This window comes from Penicillium robsamsonii (assembly GCF_028829455.1).
Source record: "Penicillium robsamsonii strain IBT 29466 chromosome Unknown utg000002l_segment0_segment0, whole genome shotgun sequence".
NCBI classification, from domain to species: domain Eukaryota; kingdom Fungi; phylum Ascomycota; class Eurotiomycetes; order Eurotiales; family Aspergillaceae; genus Penicillium; species Penicillium robsamsonii.
In genome coordinates, this window is record NW_026643220.1 from 916,221 (window position 1) to 931,071 (window position 14,851).

Below are 14,851 nucleotides of genomic sequence, written 5' to 3' on the forward strand. Positions count from 1 at the left end.
GATTTCTGGTTTCAATTGGCTGATGGTAATGTGCATCTTTGCCTCATGGCCTTTGGATGACCGAGTGCATATATTTCAGGTATACTAGACAGGACAATTAAAGACAATTTGCCTAGTTTAGGTACTGAAATAGGTAACGCTAGAAAATCTCGTATAATTTCTTTATCCAAATATCCTTCAACCTAATGGCTCAGTGTCATCCAATGATGTTTCAGTATAGCCCGATTGGGGGCTCGTGCGAAGATCACTAGAGCCTAGGAATTGGTGATTGGAAAAATGATAGGGCCGCAATAGAAGATCACCATACGTGGGTCGCCACTAGCGCTTACATCGTACTCTGCAATACACTCTAGGTTGGCAAGGCTACTCCACTGCCATGTATTTATTGTATTGGCTCTTTATAATAAACTAGTCGGGTGTCACCTGAGTTTAGCGTGAGAGTCGCCTTCACTTCTGCTGTGGTAGAGGATTATTAGCTCGTAACTCCGCACTAATCTCTCGGCGCCTGCACATAGCCACAATAGTTTGTCCAAGCATTTGAGGGTAAAAAAAGGATGTCACCGGCCCCTACCGCCTCTGCTGAAGACATCCCCCCATTCACAGCTCTTTCCTATCACCCGGGCCTTGAAACACTCAAACGGGTAGGTGATAAACAACCATGCAGCCCTCCCCTTATTCGAACGACGAATACACTGTCGGATGGATTTCGGCTCTGAATGACGAATTCATCGTCGCCATGGCCATGCTGGACGAGGAGCATGGAAGGCCCCAGTCCACCCCTCAACATGACACAAATGCATACCATCTCGGCAAAATCGGCGACCACAAAGTCGCTATGGCATCGGTATCTGGGGGGCAAATGGGAACTGGACCAGCTGCTGTCGCGGCGGAGAACATGCGCCGGACATTCAAGAATATTCGATTCGCGCTTCTTGTGGGTATTGGTGGGGGCCTGCCTGGAAAAGATAAAGATGTGCGTCTGGGTGATGTCGTGGTCAGTTATCCAGAAAAGACCTACACAGGAGTTGTGCAGCATGACTACGGGACATTGATGCCCAATGGCGAGATCGAGAGGAAAGATTGGTTTTGCGCACCGCCCCGTAAGCTCCTGGCAACGGTTGACATGCTAAGGGCATATCACTCAAGACCGAAGAATCCGATCAACACTATGGGTAGCATTATGGAGGAGCTGGGTCACGATTATGCTTATCCAGCCGGCGTGCCTGACGATTTGTATCGGGCAGACTACAACCATGCACCTGAAGCTCGGACATGCGACTCTTGCGACAAGAGCGCATTGGTAATTCGAGAGTGCCGACAACATCCTTGCAAGCCGCGCATACATTACGGGATTATAGCATCTGGAAGTCTAGTGATCAAAAGCGGTGTTTCAAGGGACAGGATTGACCAACGTTATAACACATCAATATTGTGTTTCGAAATGGAGGCCGCAGGCCTGATGAATAACTTTCCTTGCCTTGTCATCCGAGGTATCAGCGACTACAGCGATTCGCACAAGAACGACCGATGGAGGAACCGTGCAATTGCAGTTTCGTCGGCATATGCTAAGGAACTTCTGTCGCTGATTGAGCCCGCTGATGTGGAAGTTTTGCCAACTTTAACAGGTCGCGTTCTTACTGCTGGTACGAGAATATATTATCTGAATTGAATAGCGTTGACGGTGATGAACAGTTTCCCAAAATATAGCGAAAGTCAACGAGGGCGTAACTGAAAGTCTAGGACTACTTAAAGAAGCTCAGCATGGTATGATAGGTAGCGCATCATTTTCCAAGTGCATCCTCGCTAACGTTGACAAGGATCCCAAATGAAGGACCTCGAAGATCGCTGGATCCTATGCGAGCGTTGGTTGAAACCACCCAATTTCCGGGAACTCCAGCACGACACAATTCAAAATAAACTTCCAGAAACTTGTGACTGGATCTGGTCGAACAAGAACTTCATGGAATGGAAAACAACTCCGTCTTCGGGATTAGATGGTTTACTTTGTATTTGCGGCCCTCCTGGCTGTGGGAAAAGTGTGCTGGCCTCCTTTATGGTAGACCACATGAAGCGAACTACTACGCCGGTGCTGTTCTTCCCTTTTTCTAGAATACATACGAGACAGCAAAAGCCCAGTGACATGCTGCGGTCACTCATATGGCAGCTGGTGGAGATTGGACCAAAACAACAAGCACTATCAATGTTACACGAACCGATGCAAAAGGGTCGGCCTACGACATCCGACCTATGGAGGACATTCCATGACATAGCTAGCCTTGTTTCCGATCCCGTTTATTGTATTATTGACGGGGTGGATGAAAGCAAGGAAGACACGGCTGGGTTGATTCAAAGACTGCGCATCTTCCTCCAAGATCATTTCAACTTCCGCATTATCATGTTCGGCCGTCAGATTGTATTTAAAGGAATTGGCGCTATCCAGCACAAACTTGAAATTGAGCCTAGCCTGGTGAGCGCCGATATTGAGAAAGCTATTAGACACGGAATAACACACTCCGATACTATATGTACGCCACAGCTGGAGGAGGAGGTGTTCAGATTTCTCCAAAAGCACGCGAACGGGAATTTCCTTTGGATTAAGCATATGATTGAGCACCTGGGAAAGTCTGTTGGGGCAGCCGACACGCGCAAAAGACTACGCAACCTCCCCAAAGACCTTCAAACCTTCTATGAGGATCTGTTTCTGAGCCTTATTTGCACGTTGGAACCGTCGGAGCTCGCTGCTTCTCAGAAAATTGTTGCATATCTCCTTGTGTCCAGACGTCCGTTGTCCATCGAAGAGGTTCGATATTCACTAGCCGTAGACGCCATGTCTACCTCACCATCTGAGAACAGTCCTTTTGAGGACTACCTGATTCCCGCGCTAGATAGCCGCATCTTCAAGCTATGTGGTAGTATTGTCAGTATTAAAAACGGCTATTTGCATCTGGTGCATTCTTCTGTCATGGACTTCCTAGTCAGACCTGAGTCGCAATGGGGATCTCGAAGGAAGAACCGCAACATCATGCGTGCCTTCCAAGTCAATTTGAGCAATGCACATGGCTCAATTGGAAAAGCCTGTATAGCATATCTTGAGGTGGTTTATTCCGCCGCGTCGGCCAGCAACTCATCTGAAAGAACAAGAGACCGCCCATTTGTCGAATACGCGCTCCAGTCTCTGTTATTCCATATCAACAGGTCTGATTTCGAGAAAAGTTACATTTTAAACCAAACTGACAAGCTGCTGGGTTCGACCTTGTTCATGAGCATATTACACGAAATTGCCACAATGATCGTTGAAGATGACTCTCTAGACTTCTTGATCGAGGAATTTAACGATTTTTTATCAAGGCTAGATGACAAGGAGTATGCTCAAATCAGATGGAAAGCTGTTTCAGTTTTGAAGGACGAGCATGAGCGCCTATCAAAGGAGTATGGGCAATTCAATTGGCGAACCGAACGAATACGCCTGTTTCAGGCTTTTATCGATCAGAACACTACAATTTCGAACAACATTGACTTTGGGTTTCCGTCCGCTGGAAGTACCATGATGGGGCTAGCAGAAGTTGCACCGATCCTGCACATTCTTCAAGATAAAACACTGCACAGTTCGTCGAGGACGTTAGATTTGTTTCTGAGGTTAAACATTCACCTCGTCAAGTTCAGACAGATCACTGATCCGATACAAATGATCATACGAATTATCATGCAGAAAGCAGATATAGCCCCGACTTATGTCCTCCTCACTGTGGCGTTTTACTACCTTGATCACAGCAAGTACGATGAAGCCCTGAACGCTTTTCACATTTCTCTTGAAAGGTTGAAAGGAAAGGATTTGACAACGAGGTATCTAGCATGTCGAGGTGCCGGTTGGGCGCATTACAAAAAAATGCAATCTGAGAAATCCCTAGAGTTGTTTTTACTAGCTTTCTCTGGGTTTGAAAGACTGCTAGGCTCCGAGGATTGGGATACATTGGTGACACGTAAGTTTATAGGCCAGGTTTTAGTGGACCTTCAACAGTACGAGAAGGCTTTTCAGTACTTCAACGAAGTTCTAGCAGCATTCGAAAGACTCTATGGCCCTAAATACTACGTGACATTGTCGGTCGTTCATCACATGGGCGCTGCGTACGTTCTTATGGGGGAGCATGAGAGAGCTCTTAGGCCTCTTCATAGAGCGCTAGAAGGCCAAAAGGAGGTATACGGTCCTCGAAATAAACACGCATTACGAATGGGGTACTGGGTTGGTTTGGCATACCAGGGGCTTGATCAATATGAAATCGCTTTGGAATATTTTACCGAGGCATTGTCAGGCCAGGAAAAGGTGCTTGGCCTCTCACATCCACAAACATTGGACACACTTATACACATGGGCGAGGTGCACATGAGTCTCCGTGAATGCAACAAAGCGGCAGAGTTCTTCAACAGAGCGAAGGGAAAGGATACGTCACGAGCACGGTCTCCATTACTTGGATCTCTCATTGCTCCATCATGAGTTGATACTGGGCTAGGTAGTCTGCAATCTACTACAATCCAGCCAATACCTATTTTTGGTGGTCCCCCGTTTGCTTTGTGTTAAGGTAGATACGCTTACTATTGTCTCTACTTCATCCGTCAATTCAAATATACCATCGTTGTAAGTCGACGGATGAAAAGTAAGATGTTCCTCCCCGTCTGGTGGGACCAAGCAATTTAGCTCGCCAGCGCTAACCACGACTCATCAATTCTAATATCCAAGTAGCAGTCCGAAATGGGTTTGAAGCAAATGGTGTGTGTACCAGTCATCATACACGTGACGGGTCTGAGCTCATCACTGACTCTGAGCTCGTGCTGATATCTACTCTGAGAGGCAGGACAGCCAAAGTTACGGGTGGAAAGGAAGCCGTTTCTGGCGTAAGAAGTGGTCATTTTCGGCGTCAATCCCACAGGTCCTCATATTCTATGTGTAAAGTATTTGCATGCACGGAGGGACCTATGGGATACTGTCGGAATTCTCAATTTGACACATGCTAGGACCCTCTTACACTGTGGTTTACACTCAACAGCAGTTTCAGGCTCTGACTCTGGCTCTTCCAAGTAACGAAAACAACAACCAAGTGAGTTTCTGGATCCTGCACCAACGACCCAACATTCATTGTAGTAATGAGGCTGAGGGACTAGAAGATACCGCTCATTTACTTGTAATATCAAGCTACCTAGTACCATCTCTACATCCTCATTTCCCTCGACTTTCTACCGTCCACCCCTGGCCCTGATATCTCGTCTTCGACGCTCGCAGTACCATCACTATTATGTATGCCGAATTGTCTATATTCGGGAAAGTACCTTTTCAACGGATTTGTTCTCTTGATTATAAGGTTTTCTACTATCGGAGTGGTTCCTTACTTTGAGATGTCCTTTCCTCATTGTGGTGCTTCCGATGCTCCTTCCATCATCTCCGAAACAGCTCTCGTCCTGGTAACCATAGATGTAGCCCTAAATATACCTGTGTTAGGGAAAGTACGCTTGAACGATAATCTTAATTCTACACAACTCGATGCTGGCTCTCAAGAAGGCTTAACAGCTCTCAAATCATGGTCTATATATACGGCCTTTGAATCCATTTATCTTCTTCTTTATTCTTACTTCTTCATCTACCTCCTCTGACTATTACATCATCCTGCCATCAGGTATATATCCTCTGCACTTCAAGGATACCTTAGCTGGCCCTCACTATAGAGTATATTGATTACTCGACCCCGGGTGATACACCACAACAACTTTCAATCCCTTCGAGGCCTCTTAATACAAATCGCCAGAGGCTATAGACAACATAGCACGATGAAGTCCGTGCAAATCTATTACGAACAGCCTGAAGACTCCAATTGGCTCGTGGCCTGCTCCGGAGACGATGAAAGCGTCGACCCAAAGTAGGCACATATATCTCTATCTCTTCCAGTATGTATTTACATTGTTTACAGGACACTTGAGATCCATCAAGGTAAAGTCCATCGGGTGGTCATCACCCCCCACAGCACCCACCACCCCCAACAAGCCTCTCGATCCGAACAACAACGATCCCCTCATTTATGCCGACGTTCCTCCCTCGACCTACGAATGCTCAGTCCAATGAAGCTGGAGCACGAACCTCCAATCCCCACACTCCGCAGCGAGTCATCTATTCATCGGCTGTACAGTACAGTCTGCCGACACGCCCCAAGGCAGACATTCGCGGAGTTCCTCTACGAAGAAGGAGACCCGGGCTCACTAACCTCAGCTGCGACTGACTCGGAGTGCGGAAATTGTTTGCTCTCATACTGTGGAGCCTTACCACGACCCTCCGGGGAATCCTCTATCGCCGCTGCCGCTTCCTCACCACCACCCTCTCCGTTTACCAGCCCTGAGCCCGGGTGGTTGCCTCTTGTCGTTGCGCGAGTTATATCAAGCAAGGCCCGCAAAGCAGGTCGGGCCTGGAAGAAGAGATTTCGTCTGTGATGCCGAGAGAGGGGATTTAATACAAATTATATTGTCGGTTTGTTTTGTTTTGTTTCATGAGAATTTTGATATGTGTGCTATGTCGATACCATGTACGGTTAGCTTTTTGGTAATGAATGAATAAATACCCAACTTTCTGAATGAAAATTCCAAAAATGGAGGATGGTGTCAAGTGCCGATGGAAATGTATAGATCCAAGGCGGTCGGCCCACCTACCTGCCCCGTGTTATCTCGGCAGAGTTGCCTCTCCGCCATAAAGCCACCGTGAACAACTGCGGCCACAGCGCATCATCAACAACAACCCATTTTCCTCGAACCAATTCCTCCACAACAGCCAACATGGATCCCTTTTCTGCAGACGGCGGTAAGCTTTCTATCCCTTTCTACAGCTCCGATCACCGCTAATCCACCTTCCCCGCAGAGCTCCTCAACATCCACAGCGCCTTCCACTCCGGGCAATACCAGAATGTGATCGACTTCGACACCGCCGCGCTCTCCCCCGAGAACCAACTCCCCGCTCAAGTCCTCAAACTCCGCGCCCAGATTGCTCTCGGCCAATACGAGGAAAGCCTTGCCGAGCCCTCCATTGAGGAGGACAGCCCGGACCTGTCGGCCGTCAAGGCCCTGGCCCTGCAGTCCGCCGGAAAGACAGACGCTGCCCTGCAGCTCGCACAAGAGCTCGCAGAGAACTACCCTGAAAATAGCAACGTGCAGGTTCTTGCTGCTACCGTACTTCAGGCCCAGGGCCTTAGCGAGGAGGCGCTGGCGCTGCTCTCAAAGCACCAGGGTAACCTCGAGGCGTGAGTACACCCGTCGCAAACAGACTGTGATATAGCGGTGGATATTGATCTAACAATCTGTGTGTATCAGCGTCTCCCTCATTGTCCAGATCCAGCTCCAACAAAATCGGACCGATCTCGCGCTTAAGGAAGTCCAAGCTGCCAAGCGCTGGGGTCAGGATTCGCTGCTGGTCAACGTTGCCGAGTCATGGGTTGGCTTGAGAGTGGTATGTTGATGAGAAAACTATAATATCCTGCTCAATGGTGTATGAGTGCTGACTTGTGTTTCTACTGTACAGGGCGGCGAGAAGTACCAGTCTGCTTTCTACGTCTACGAGGAGCTTGCCTCCGCACCCGGTACCTCCGCACCGCTATCTATCGTCGGTCAGGCCGTCGCTGAGATCCACCTGGGTCGTCTGCCCGAGGCTGAGGCCGCCCTCATCTCTGCCCTTGAGAAATACCCTACCGATGTCGAATTGATTGCCAATAGCATTGTTTTGAATGTGTTGGCTGGCAAGCAGACCGAGGACCTGGAGTCGTATGTCATCCCGCCCCGGCCCCGTACGAGATTGTGAACCCGATGCTAACATTTATCTCTCATCTAGCCAGTTACAGCAGGTGCAGCCCGCGCACCCCCTTCTTACCGATATCCAGGAGAAGAGCGCGTTCTTCGATACTGCGGCGGCTAAATTCTCTGCCAAGGTCTCATCGTAGAATAATCTAAATGCTGTTTCATATATTTGCTGTTTTATTTAATCCGAGTCAGGGGAGCCCATCCTGCTTGTTTATGAAAAGACACGACCTTTCAACCGATTCAATGTTTCCTATCTGTAATTTGGTATGAGACATAGGAACAACAAGACGTGTTACTATCCAACCACCCTTCTGCGCCAAACTGCGTGGCAGCAAATAAATCACAACCGAGCAGCCAACCATCGCCGCAACTCCGTCTTAGTCTGAGAGTCCTCCTTGGTCATAGTATAAAACGGCGCATCATGCGACTCATCCTGCCCAACAACAAGAGTAATCTCCTCATAAACCGACTTAATCTTCTTCACAAACTCCTGAATAGGCGAAAGCAAGATCTCATCCCCACCAACAAGGACCAAAATCTTCTCCGCCTTAACACCACTCCACCACTCAGCCGGCGCATTAAACGGCTCATTCCAATTATCCGCCTGTTTGTCCGCTCGATACGAATCAGACCACCTGGTCAAAGTAGGCGCGGTAACAATATCCTTCCACTGATTCTCCTTCATCGACGGCCACTCTGTACTAAATTGAATCCAGGGCGCGTATGTAAACGCGCCCGCCAATGGCGTCGACAGCGTCAAAGGCTCGATCTCGGGGTGCGGGTGAGATAAGTGCAGCAGTGTCGCGGTAGTCAGGTTCCCGCCCGCGGAGTCCCCACCGATAATCACGTTGGCGGGTGAGCGGCCCGTCTCGTTGATGATGTAGCGCAGGGCCTCGACGGCTTGGCGGAGTTGGGTTGGGTACGTCGCGTGTGGGGTTAGCGTGTACCGGGGGAAGAAAACGGCTAGGTCATGGCCGGTTTCGTTCAAGGCTTTCAACATCTCCAGCCAGAATTCGAAGTATGCAGCAATGGCGGGCATGGCGAAACCACCACCTGATTTTTGTCAGTGCTTGTTCTCAATTGTATTGTGAGATTTTCGCTCTGCGAATAAGATTAAAGACGCACCGTGATAGTATATAATCACGTTCTTGGCGTCTTTATTTCCGATCCAGTGGCCCTCTACGTCATGTGGGAGGGCGACGGTCTCGGGTTCGAGACCACGCTTCTTCATGACATCTGCGTAGGCGACTGAAGTGGGGGGAGTCAGATACCTGCGCGACACATCAATTTCATGTCCATTCTCATTCATGGGTTATTAGGAGTTAAGTGCAGCAAAATTGGAGAGAACATACTGTATCTGCCGATCTGACCTACGATCAATCACTTTCCGAAATACGGCTGTCAGAACATGGTGATCGTAGCGTTTGGGGCTTCCTTTGCCCCGGAAAACACCGGTAATGGCAGCATACACCATGCTGGCGTACACTGACAAGTGCATGAATGGGATATCTGCTCTTTCCCAAAGCCCAAGCTGGGGGATATCATGTTTCGACGACATGATTGTGATTTGAGTAATTCAAGCTCTTGGGGGAGAAGAAGAGGAGCTGGGCTATGTGTCCGCTTTATAAATTCCCTTGCCGCTCTGTGGAATCCCTCGGCTGTGGGGTATGCAGGATGTGAAGCCGTCGGGTTCTGATTGGCTTTCCGCCGATCTGCATCGTGATATCTCCAGGGGTTCCGCTTTAGCGCCGCGTTCGGCGTATGGGGTTTTGAGGGGATTTGTCTGCACGCTGTATGATGGAGATTGGCATTGAAATTACTTGGATATATGATACATAAACTGGGAAAGAGAGGAGATATATGGAAATTTAGAAAACCTCGAACCTCGGGGACCATACTTGTCAAGAATGTAGAGGTACGTTGGACAGATGCCGAAGATATCTATTATGAAACCACCATTCAAGGTCAGCTAATCAGATGGCCGCAACTGTGCCAATGACCCCAGTGTATTCGAGACAAAAAGATGACCACACGGCTGTGCAACATGGGGACCGGCGCCCTCGTAGCAAGTGCGGCGTTGAAATTCTGCTCTTCTCGAGATTAATTAAGAGACTGTTCAGTATAATCAGAAGCTGAGAAATGTAGAATGGATACATATATAAAATAAGGGAATTTGGGCAAGGGGAAAGGGTATAAGACCACTTCTGGTTGAGGTCGAATCGAGAAAGGATAGATAACAGGAGTGCCGTAGTGGGTAAAGGTTGATAACAGAGACAAAGACTACCTAAGCCCGGATGATTAGTTTGAGCAGAGGAGAGCGATGAGTAATTCAGTGTGTCCTATGCCACAAACGTAGTGTAGATGATAAGGAAGCAAACAGAAGCATGAAAAGGCAAAAGAGAGAATGATATTTGGTGTGTGTGTATATTGATATATGTGTGGATACAAGAAGAGAAAGGTGTTCCAGACGGAAACATAGCCTACCTCCAAGGCTTCTACTAACGTTACGTATGAGCCTCATCAGCTGGTCTGGTCTGGCCAATGTCAGTATTGTTAACAGGGATAGAGGCTATGTAAGTATTTAACAAGCAGATTGGAATTGAAAACAGGAAAAAGGAACTCGTGGCTTGAAGGGCGCAACTTCGCTTTCAAAACCCTGCTTTTTTTTTGGGCCTACGTCGGTGCAACACGTCGTCAAACAGCCTGAATAATAGATTAGATGTGTTAATCACAAGGAAGCCTTGCATGGTTCGAATGCGATCACTTGATGGGGCATGATATGCTGGATATGGGCATTTTGTGAAGCGGAAAGCTGTGACCATCCTGAGTCCTGTTCTGATAGGTCACGCGGCAAGGGCTAACATAATACTATGCCTAACGAAATTAGATTTTACTGGCTTTTTATAGTGACCAATAGTTTTAGTGGCCTTGCAACATGAAAGGTGCAAGTTCCAGCTTCGCCTTCCCTCCTATGCTATTTTTAGTGGAATGGAATCTACGTCACACGAGGAACATATAATCTCAGCTGTGTTAGTTCAAAGAGAGGCTTTGAGGATGTATATATCATTCATTAATCCGGCTTCATCTCACTTTGTGTGGGTGTTGTGGGGAGGCTGGGACTCAAATCGTCTGGTGCCTAATGAAATGTCACATTAGTCGCCAAAACGCGATATGTATTTTAAAACACGGCACGTCTGAGAGGCCATAACCCTGGTGAATACTAAAGCTCGTAAGAAACCCCGTACTGGTGTCATGAGCTGCCGTCGTCATCTTTTTGGCGATTAGAACCAACGCAAATGTTCAATTTAATTGTGCTTAATATTCCGGTTGGCTCAGGAGTTTATGCGTATGTATCAATCATAATATATCCTATAGTAGTAGTAGTCTCGCCTCTTCAGGCACTGCTCTGGGGCGAGCCGTAGCAGTGAGAAACTCCATATAAAGAGTCAGTTTCCAGTGTCTTCTTTCAGCATCTTCCTCTCTCATGAGTATCGAATTGCCAAACGAGAAAACTTCAATAGTCTATATTTCTCAAACATATATAGCACCACTCCTAACGAAGCAACATGGCATCCTTCGCGGGGAGTATGAGCAAACTTCTAGAGGCCAATCCTACCGTCTACAAGCCTTTGAGGATATTGGGTGTTCTCTCTAAATTCACCTTGGAAGCGATTTATGCTCTTTTACGCCATGAATTGAGGGAACCTCCTTATGCCGAATGGGCTGCTTCCTTCTTCCCAGATAATGATTCGATTAAGAGATACAAGATTGACGAGATGCTTGATGAGCTCTATAAAGCCAAGCTTGTGCGACGTGACCACCAGTCCAATCAGTCGTTCGAGCTGAACGATTCGTTTCAGCTGAACAAACCTCTAAAGATGAACGATCCTCTTTCTGTTAGTGCAGAAGTTCATCAATGGGTTCGCGATCTTCCAATTTCCGAGCGAGTCAAGCTGGCTGGGCAAGCCATCGGCACCATTTCGCAGTTAATCGGTCACGTCGATCCGCAATACTTGTATCCTCAGATGAAGAGTACATGGCTTTATGCAGACCTTGCTCCCTCCAGCCGTGATAATATCGGGTTCGAGGATCTCGATAAATGGTTCAACGTCTTTCACATCGCCGACGACTTCGAGCTTGTGGATAGCATTTCGATGGTCATTTTCGAGAGATACAATCAACGGAAGCCCGAAGAAAAGAAAGAACGGGAAAGGTTTTCTTCGAGCGGAAAGCTATACCGGGTGCTCGCGATGTGGGGATGTTACTTATGGAGGGAAGACAAGTATGAGTCGGCCTGGCTTACCCTAGATGAAGCAGTCAAAGAAGCGGATATCCTTCTCGCCTCCGTTCAGCACAACAGGCTTCCTTACTATCTGATGTTCAAATATGCCCGTGAGAGTCGTCGTGGCATAAACGCGGATATCTCAATGCTCAACGATGCACTCACTTCGATGAGCCTTTGAACAGTGGGCCTTCTCGGGGTTGTGTCCCAGCTTGAGAGGACAACGTGGGGAAGATGTCAGCAATCAACGGTAGCCTAGTATTTGTCGATGAATGGGAAAGCGAGGGGGGTTTCTAATGCATGCTTCATTGGAAGGGTGAATCTAGTCGTATAGTAGCTTGGTGGCAGTGAACTGAAGGTCATAGCACGCTCTTTGGTTGGTTTGGTACGCATTTTGCTGTTCTCTTGTGTTTTGTCTAAATTTGGATGTTGACGCCGACCTTTTACACCCCGTTTTCAATAGCCTATGATCACACATTTTTGCTGCCACTGTTTCCATGTTAAATAGTACCGACCGCTTATTCAGCGTTGTGATGCCTTTTTAGTGGTCTCTTTAGTGCTCCGTTGTCGAGACTGGCCCAGTCCACGCCTACCCTCGGCCAAATTGGATAGAACTGTAGGGATGAGGTACATATGAGATCATCGTGGCTCTATATAGTGCAACTCTCGCCCCAAGGAATATATGTAGTATGCTCTGGTCCCGAGTATCCAGTATCCTCGAAGTGTTATCTATTTCAATCATTGACAGAAACGTTCAACATGGGTGATAACAAAGTTACCGACAAATACGGAGATGTTATTCACCCCGGTGATTATGTGGGAACCAGGATTCGCGGTGGAACGCATGAAGGACCTGTTAGTAAAATATGACGATTTATGGACAACCGTAAGGGTGTGCTGATTACTCATATATTTAGGTGGAAGAGATAATCACAGACCAACAACGAGCGGCAGAGGTTGGTGTGAAGAATCCGCCAAAGGTGAGTAGAATGTTATGAGCTAATGTGACTAAATGCATCATGCTAAGGACGGTCTTTGAGCAGATTCGCTTCCAGAACAAGGATGGTAAAATGGTAGCCCACAATCCAGGTACCTTAGAAATCGACGACACCTAATACGAACTAAACGAAGGTTAATTATTCTTGTTTGGGCTACGGTGATGAGCCTTGTATTTCATGTCCAGTGTATCTGTCACTTGAATGTACCAGTTAGTCAAGAAAGGCGCGAATGTCAAATGTCAATTTACACTTTTACGTCATCTGCACTTCATTTCTCTCGCCATGGAGAATTTGAAGTAATGAATAGACAGTTCACTAAGCAATACCAGCCACTTGTTACCATGCTGGCGATGACCTTGGTGTCATGTCAATTTGCCACTTTGCTATATATTCCATCTAGTTAGGCTATACCACATAGTTACATCATGGGTCATGAAATATAAGAACCCCAAACTAGGATATGACAATCGAGTTCTTTGCTACTTCTCAGCACTGGAGGAAATACGTATTCATAATGAGTCACTCGTCGAAAGCTAATAACGCCGCAAATGCCAAACAAGGTGCTTTTAGGCCCTCGGTCCCTCGCGAAGGGCTAATTACCACTGAGGGTGTATGTTTAACTTTAGAGCCCACGATAGTACACCGAATTAATATAGACTACAGCATCCAGCCAACGAGTTCGACCAGGGCCCCGAATACCGCGCTCGGGCGTTCCCTCCCGGTTCAGCCCCAGCAAGCGACACCTATACCGGCGACCCCGGTGACAACTACAACCTCAATTTAAACGCAGAGGAAGAAGAAGAGAATACCTACACATCGGTGGCGGATACCTTTATGGGAGCCACCTCGGGTGATGTGAACCGCGGCCTAGGCAGACCGATGCAGGGCCAGACGAACACTGAGGTCAGGCATAACGGCGCACACGGCCGCAAGAAACAAACATCCGGCCTGGAAGGTATTGGCAATTCTATGTAAGATTGTGGTATTGAGCGCCACTTTGCAGAGCAGCGTGATCTCGAGCGAGAAGAGGCCATTGTGGGTGGCACATGTGGCGACAAGGTTAATCGTTCCAGTGCTGAATTTATCAACGCAAGTGGTTGGCAAGTAATTTAAACTGTGGATATCCTTGACACTTTGGACTATACAGAAGAGTGATGTACTGACATCATGTCGTAACACTGGCCTTAGTCAGACTGTAGGTACCCATCTACTCTTAGGCCTGGTAACTAATCTTCTGCATAAGCCTATCGTATTGCCCTGAAACAAGTAAATGGAATGAATATCACGTTGTATATCTGTTTTGTTGGTGATGTGGCTTTTTCAGCAACCGCATTCTACTCCGTGAAACAGACATTCATATAGCTGGCTGATGGTTAATCGACATGTTATCGAGTGCAGTTCTTCCGAGGCCCAATAATAATCACGGAATTACTTATGCTGTCGATTATGGTCATTGCCCAAGTATTACTGTGTTTAGTATTCCATTCAACCTAAATAACCTGATGGATCAAACACCTCCTGTTGAGGTCAAGTTAGGGCTATAAAAAGGAGACTGAGAAAATCGTGCCCTCGGTGCCTATTTTGCTCGCCGTACTGAAGAGCCGCCACATATATTGAAACCCGCAAAACATGAACATATTTTTGAACAAATATCAGCCATGTGATGTTGGACAGAGTTTTGAGATCAATATGGAAGACGATATTACCAATATCACTTAGCGCCTGAGGTGCTTAAGCGCAAACCATT

General features: G+C 47.4%; 7 protein-coding genes across 7 annotated transcripts; 6 read left to right on the plus strand and 1 right to left on the minus strand.

Annotated features, from left to right (window-relative positions):
* Positions 1-658: 658 nt before the first annotated feature.
* N7447_003595 (uncharacterized protein) lies at positions 659-4,492 on the plus strand (the record flags this gene model as incomplete). The annotated part of the gene is made up of 3 exons (XM_057227870.1): positions 659-1,643; positions 1,708-1,764; positions 1,818-4,492. 3 exons carry the CDS (start codon positions 659-661, stop codon positions 4,490-4,492), a joined length of 3,717 nt encoding a protein of 1,238 aa, XP_057087211.1.
* Positions 4,493-5,817: 1,325 nt separating this feature from the next.
* Positions 5,818-6,471, plus strand: N7447_003596 (uncharacterized protein; the record flags this gene model as incomplete). Its single annotated transcript, XM_057227871.1, has 2 exons — positions 5,818-5,906; positions 5,958-6,471. 2 exons carry the CDS (start codon positions 5,818-5,820, stop codon positions 6,469-6,471), a joined length of 603 nt encoding a protein of 200 aa, XP_057087212.1.
* A 339-nt stretch (positions 6,472-6,810) lies between these two features.
* On the plus strand, positions 6,811-7,964 carry N7447_003597 (putative Coatomer subunit epsilon; the record flags this gene model as incomplete). The annotated part of the gene is made up of 5 exons (XM_057227872.1): positions 6,811-6,835; positions 6,893-7,271; positions 7,342-7,477; positions 7,550-7,788; positions 7,856-7,964. 5 exons carry the CDS (start codon positions 6,811-6,813, stop codon positions 7,962-7,964), a joined length of 888 nt encoding a protein of 295 aa, XP_057087213.1.
* A 200-nt stretch (positions 7,965-8,164) lies between these two features.
* Positions 8,165-9,382, minus strand: N7447_003598 (putative 6-hexanolactone hydrolase; the record flags this gene model as incomplete). Its single annotated transcript, XM_057227873.1, has 3 exons — positions 8,165-8,877; positions 8,950-9,095; positions 9,177-9,382. 3 exons carry the CDS (start codon positions 9,380-9,382, stop codon positions 8,165-8,167), a joined length of 1,065 nt encoding a protein of 354 aa, XP_057087214.1.
* Positions 9,383-11,390: 2,008 nt separating this feature from the next.
* Positions 11,391-12,287, plus strand: N7447_003599 (uncharacterized protein; the record flags this gene model as incomplete). The annotated part of the gene is made up of 1 exon (XM_057227874.1): positions 11,391-12,287. The coding sequence occupies one exon, from the start codon at positions 11,391-11,393 to the stop codon at positions 12,285-12,287; it is 897 nt and encodes a 298-aa protein (XP_057087215.1).
* Positions 12,288-12,865: 578 nt separating this feature from the next.
* On the plus strand, positions 12,866-13,221 carry N7447_003600 (hypervirulence associated TUDOR domain-containing protein; the record flags this gene model as incomplete). The annotated part of the gene is made up of 3 exons (XM_057227875.1): positions 12,866-12,961; positions 13,024-13,086; positions 13,150-13,221. 3 exons carry the CDS (start codon positions 12,866-12,868, stop codon positions 13,219-13,221), a joined length of 231 nt encoding a protein of 76 aa, XP_057087216.1.
* Positions 13,222-13,618: 397 nt separating this feature from the next.
* On the plus strand, positions 13,619-14,217 carry N7447_003601 (uncharacterized protein; the record flags this gene model as incomplete). Its single annotated transcript, XM_057227876.1, has 3 exons — positions 13,619-13,714; positions 13,768-14,059; positions 14,081-14,217. 3 exons carry the CDS (start codon positions 13,619-13,621, stop codon positions 14,215-14,217), a joined length of 525 nt encoding a protein of 174 aa, XP_057087217.1.
* Between the last annotated feature and the right edge of the window lie 634 nt (positions 14,218-14,851).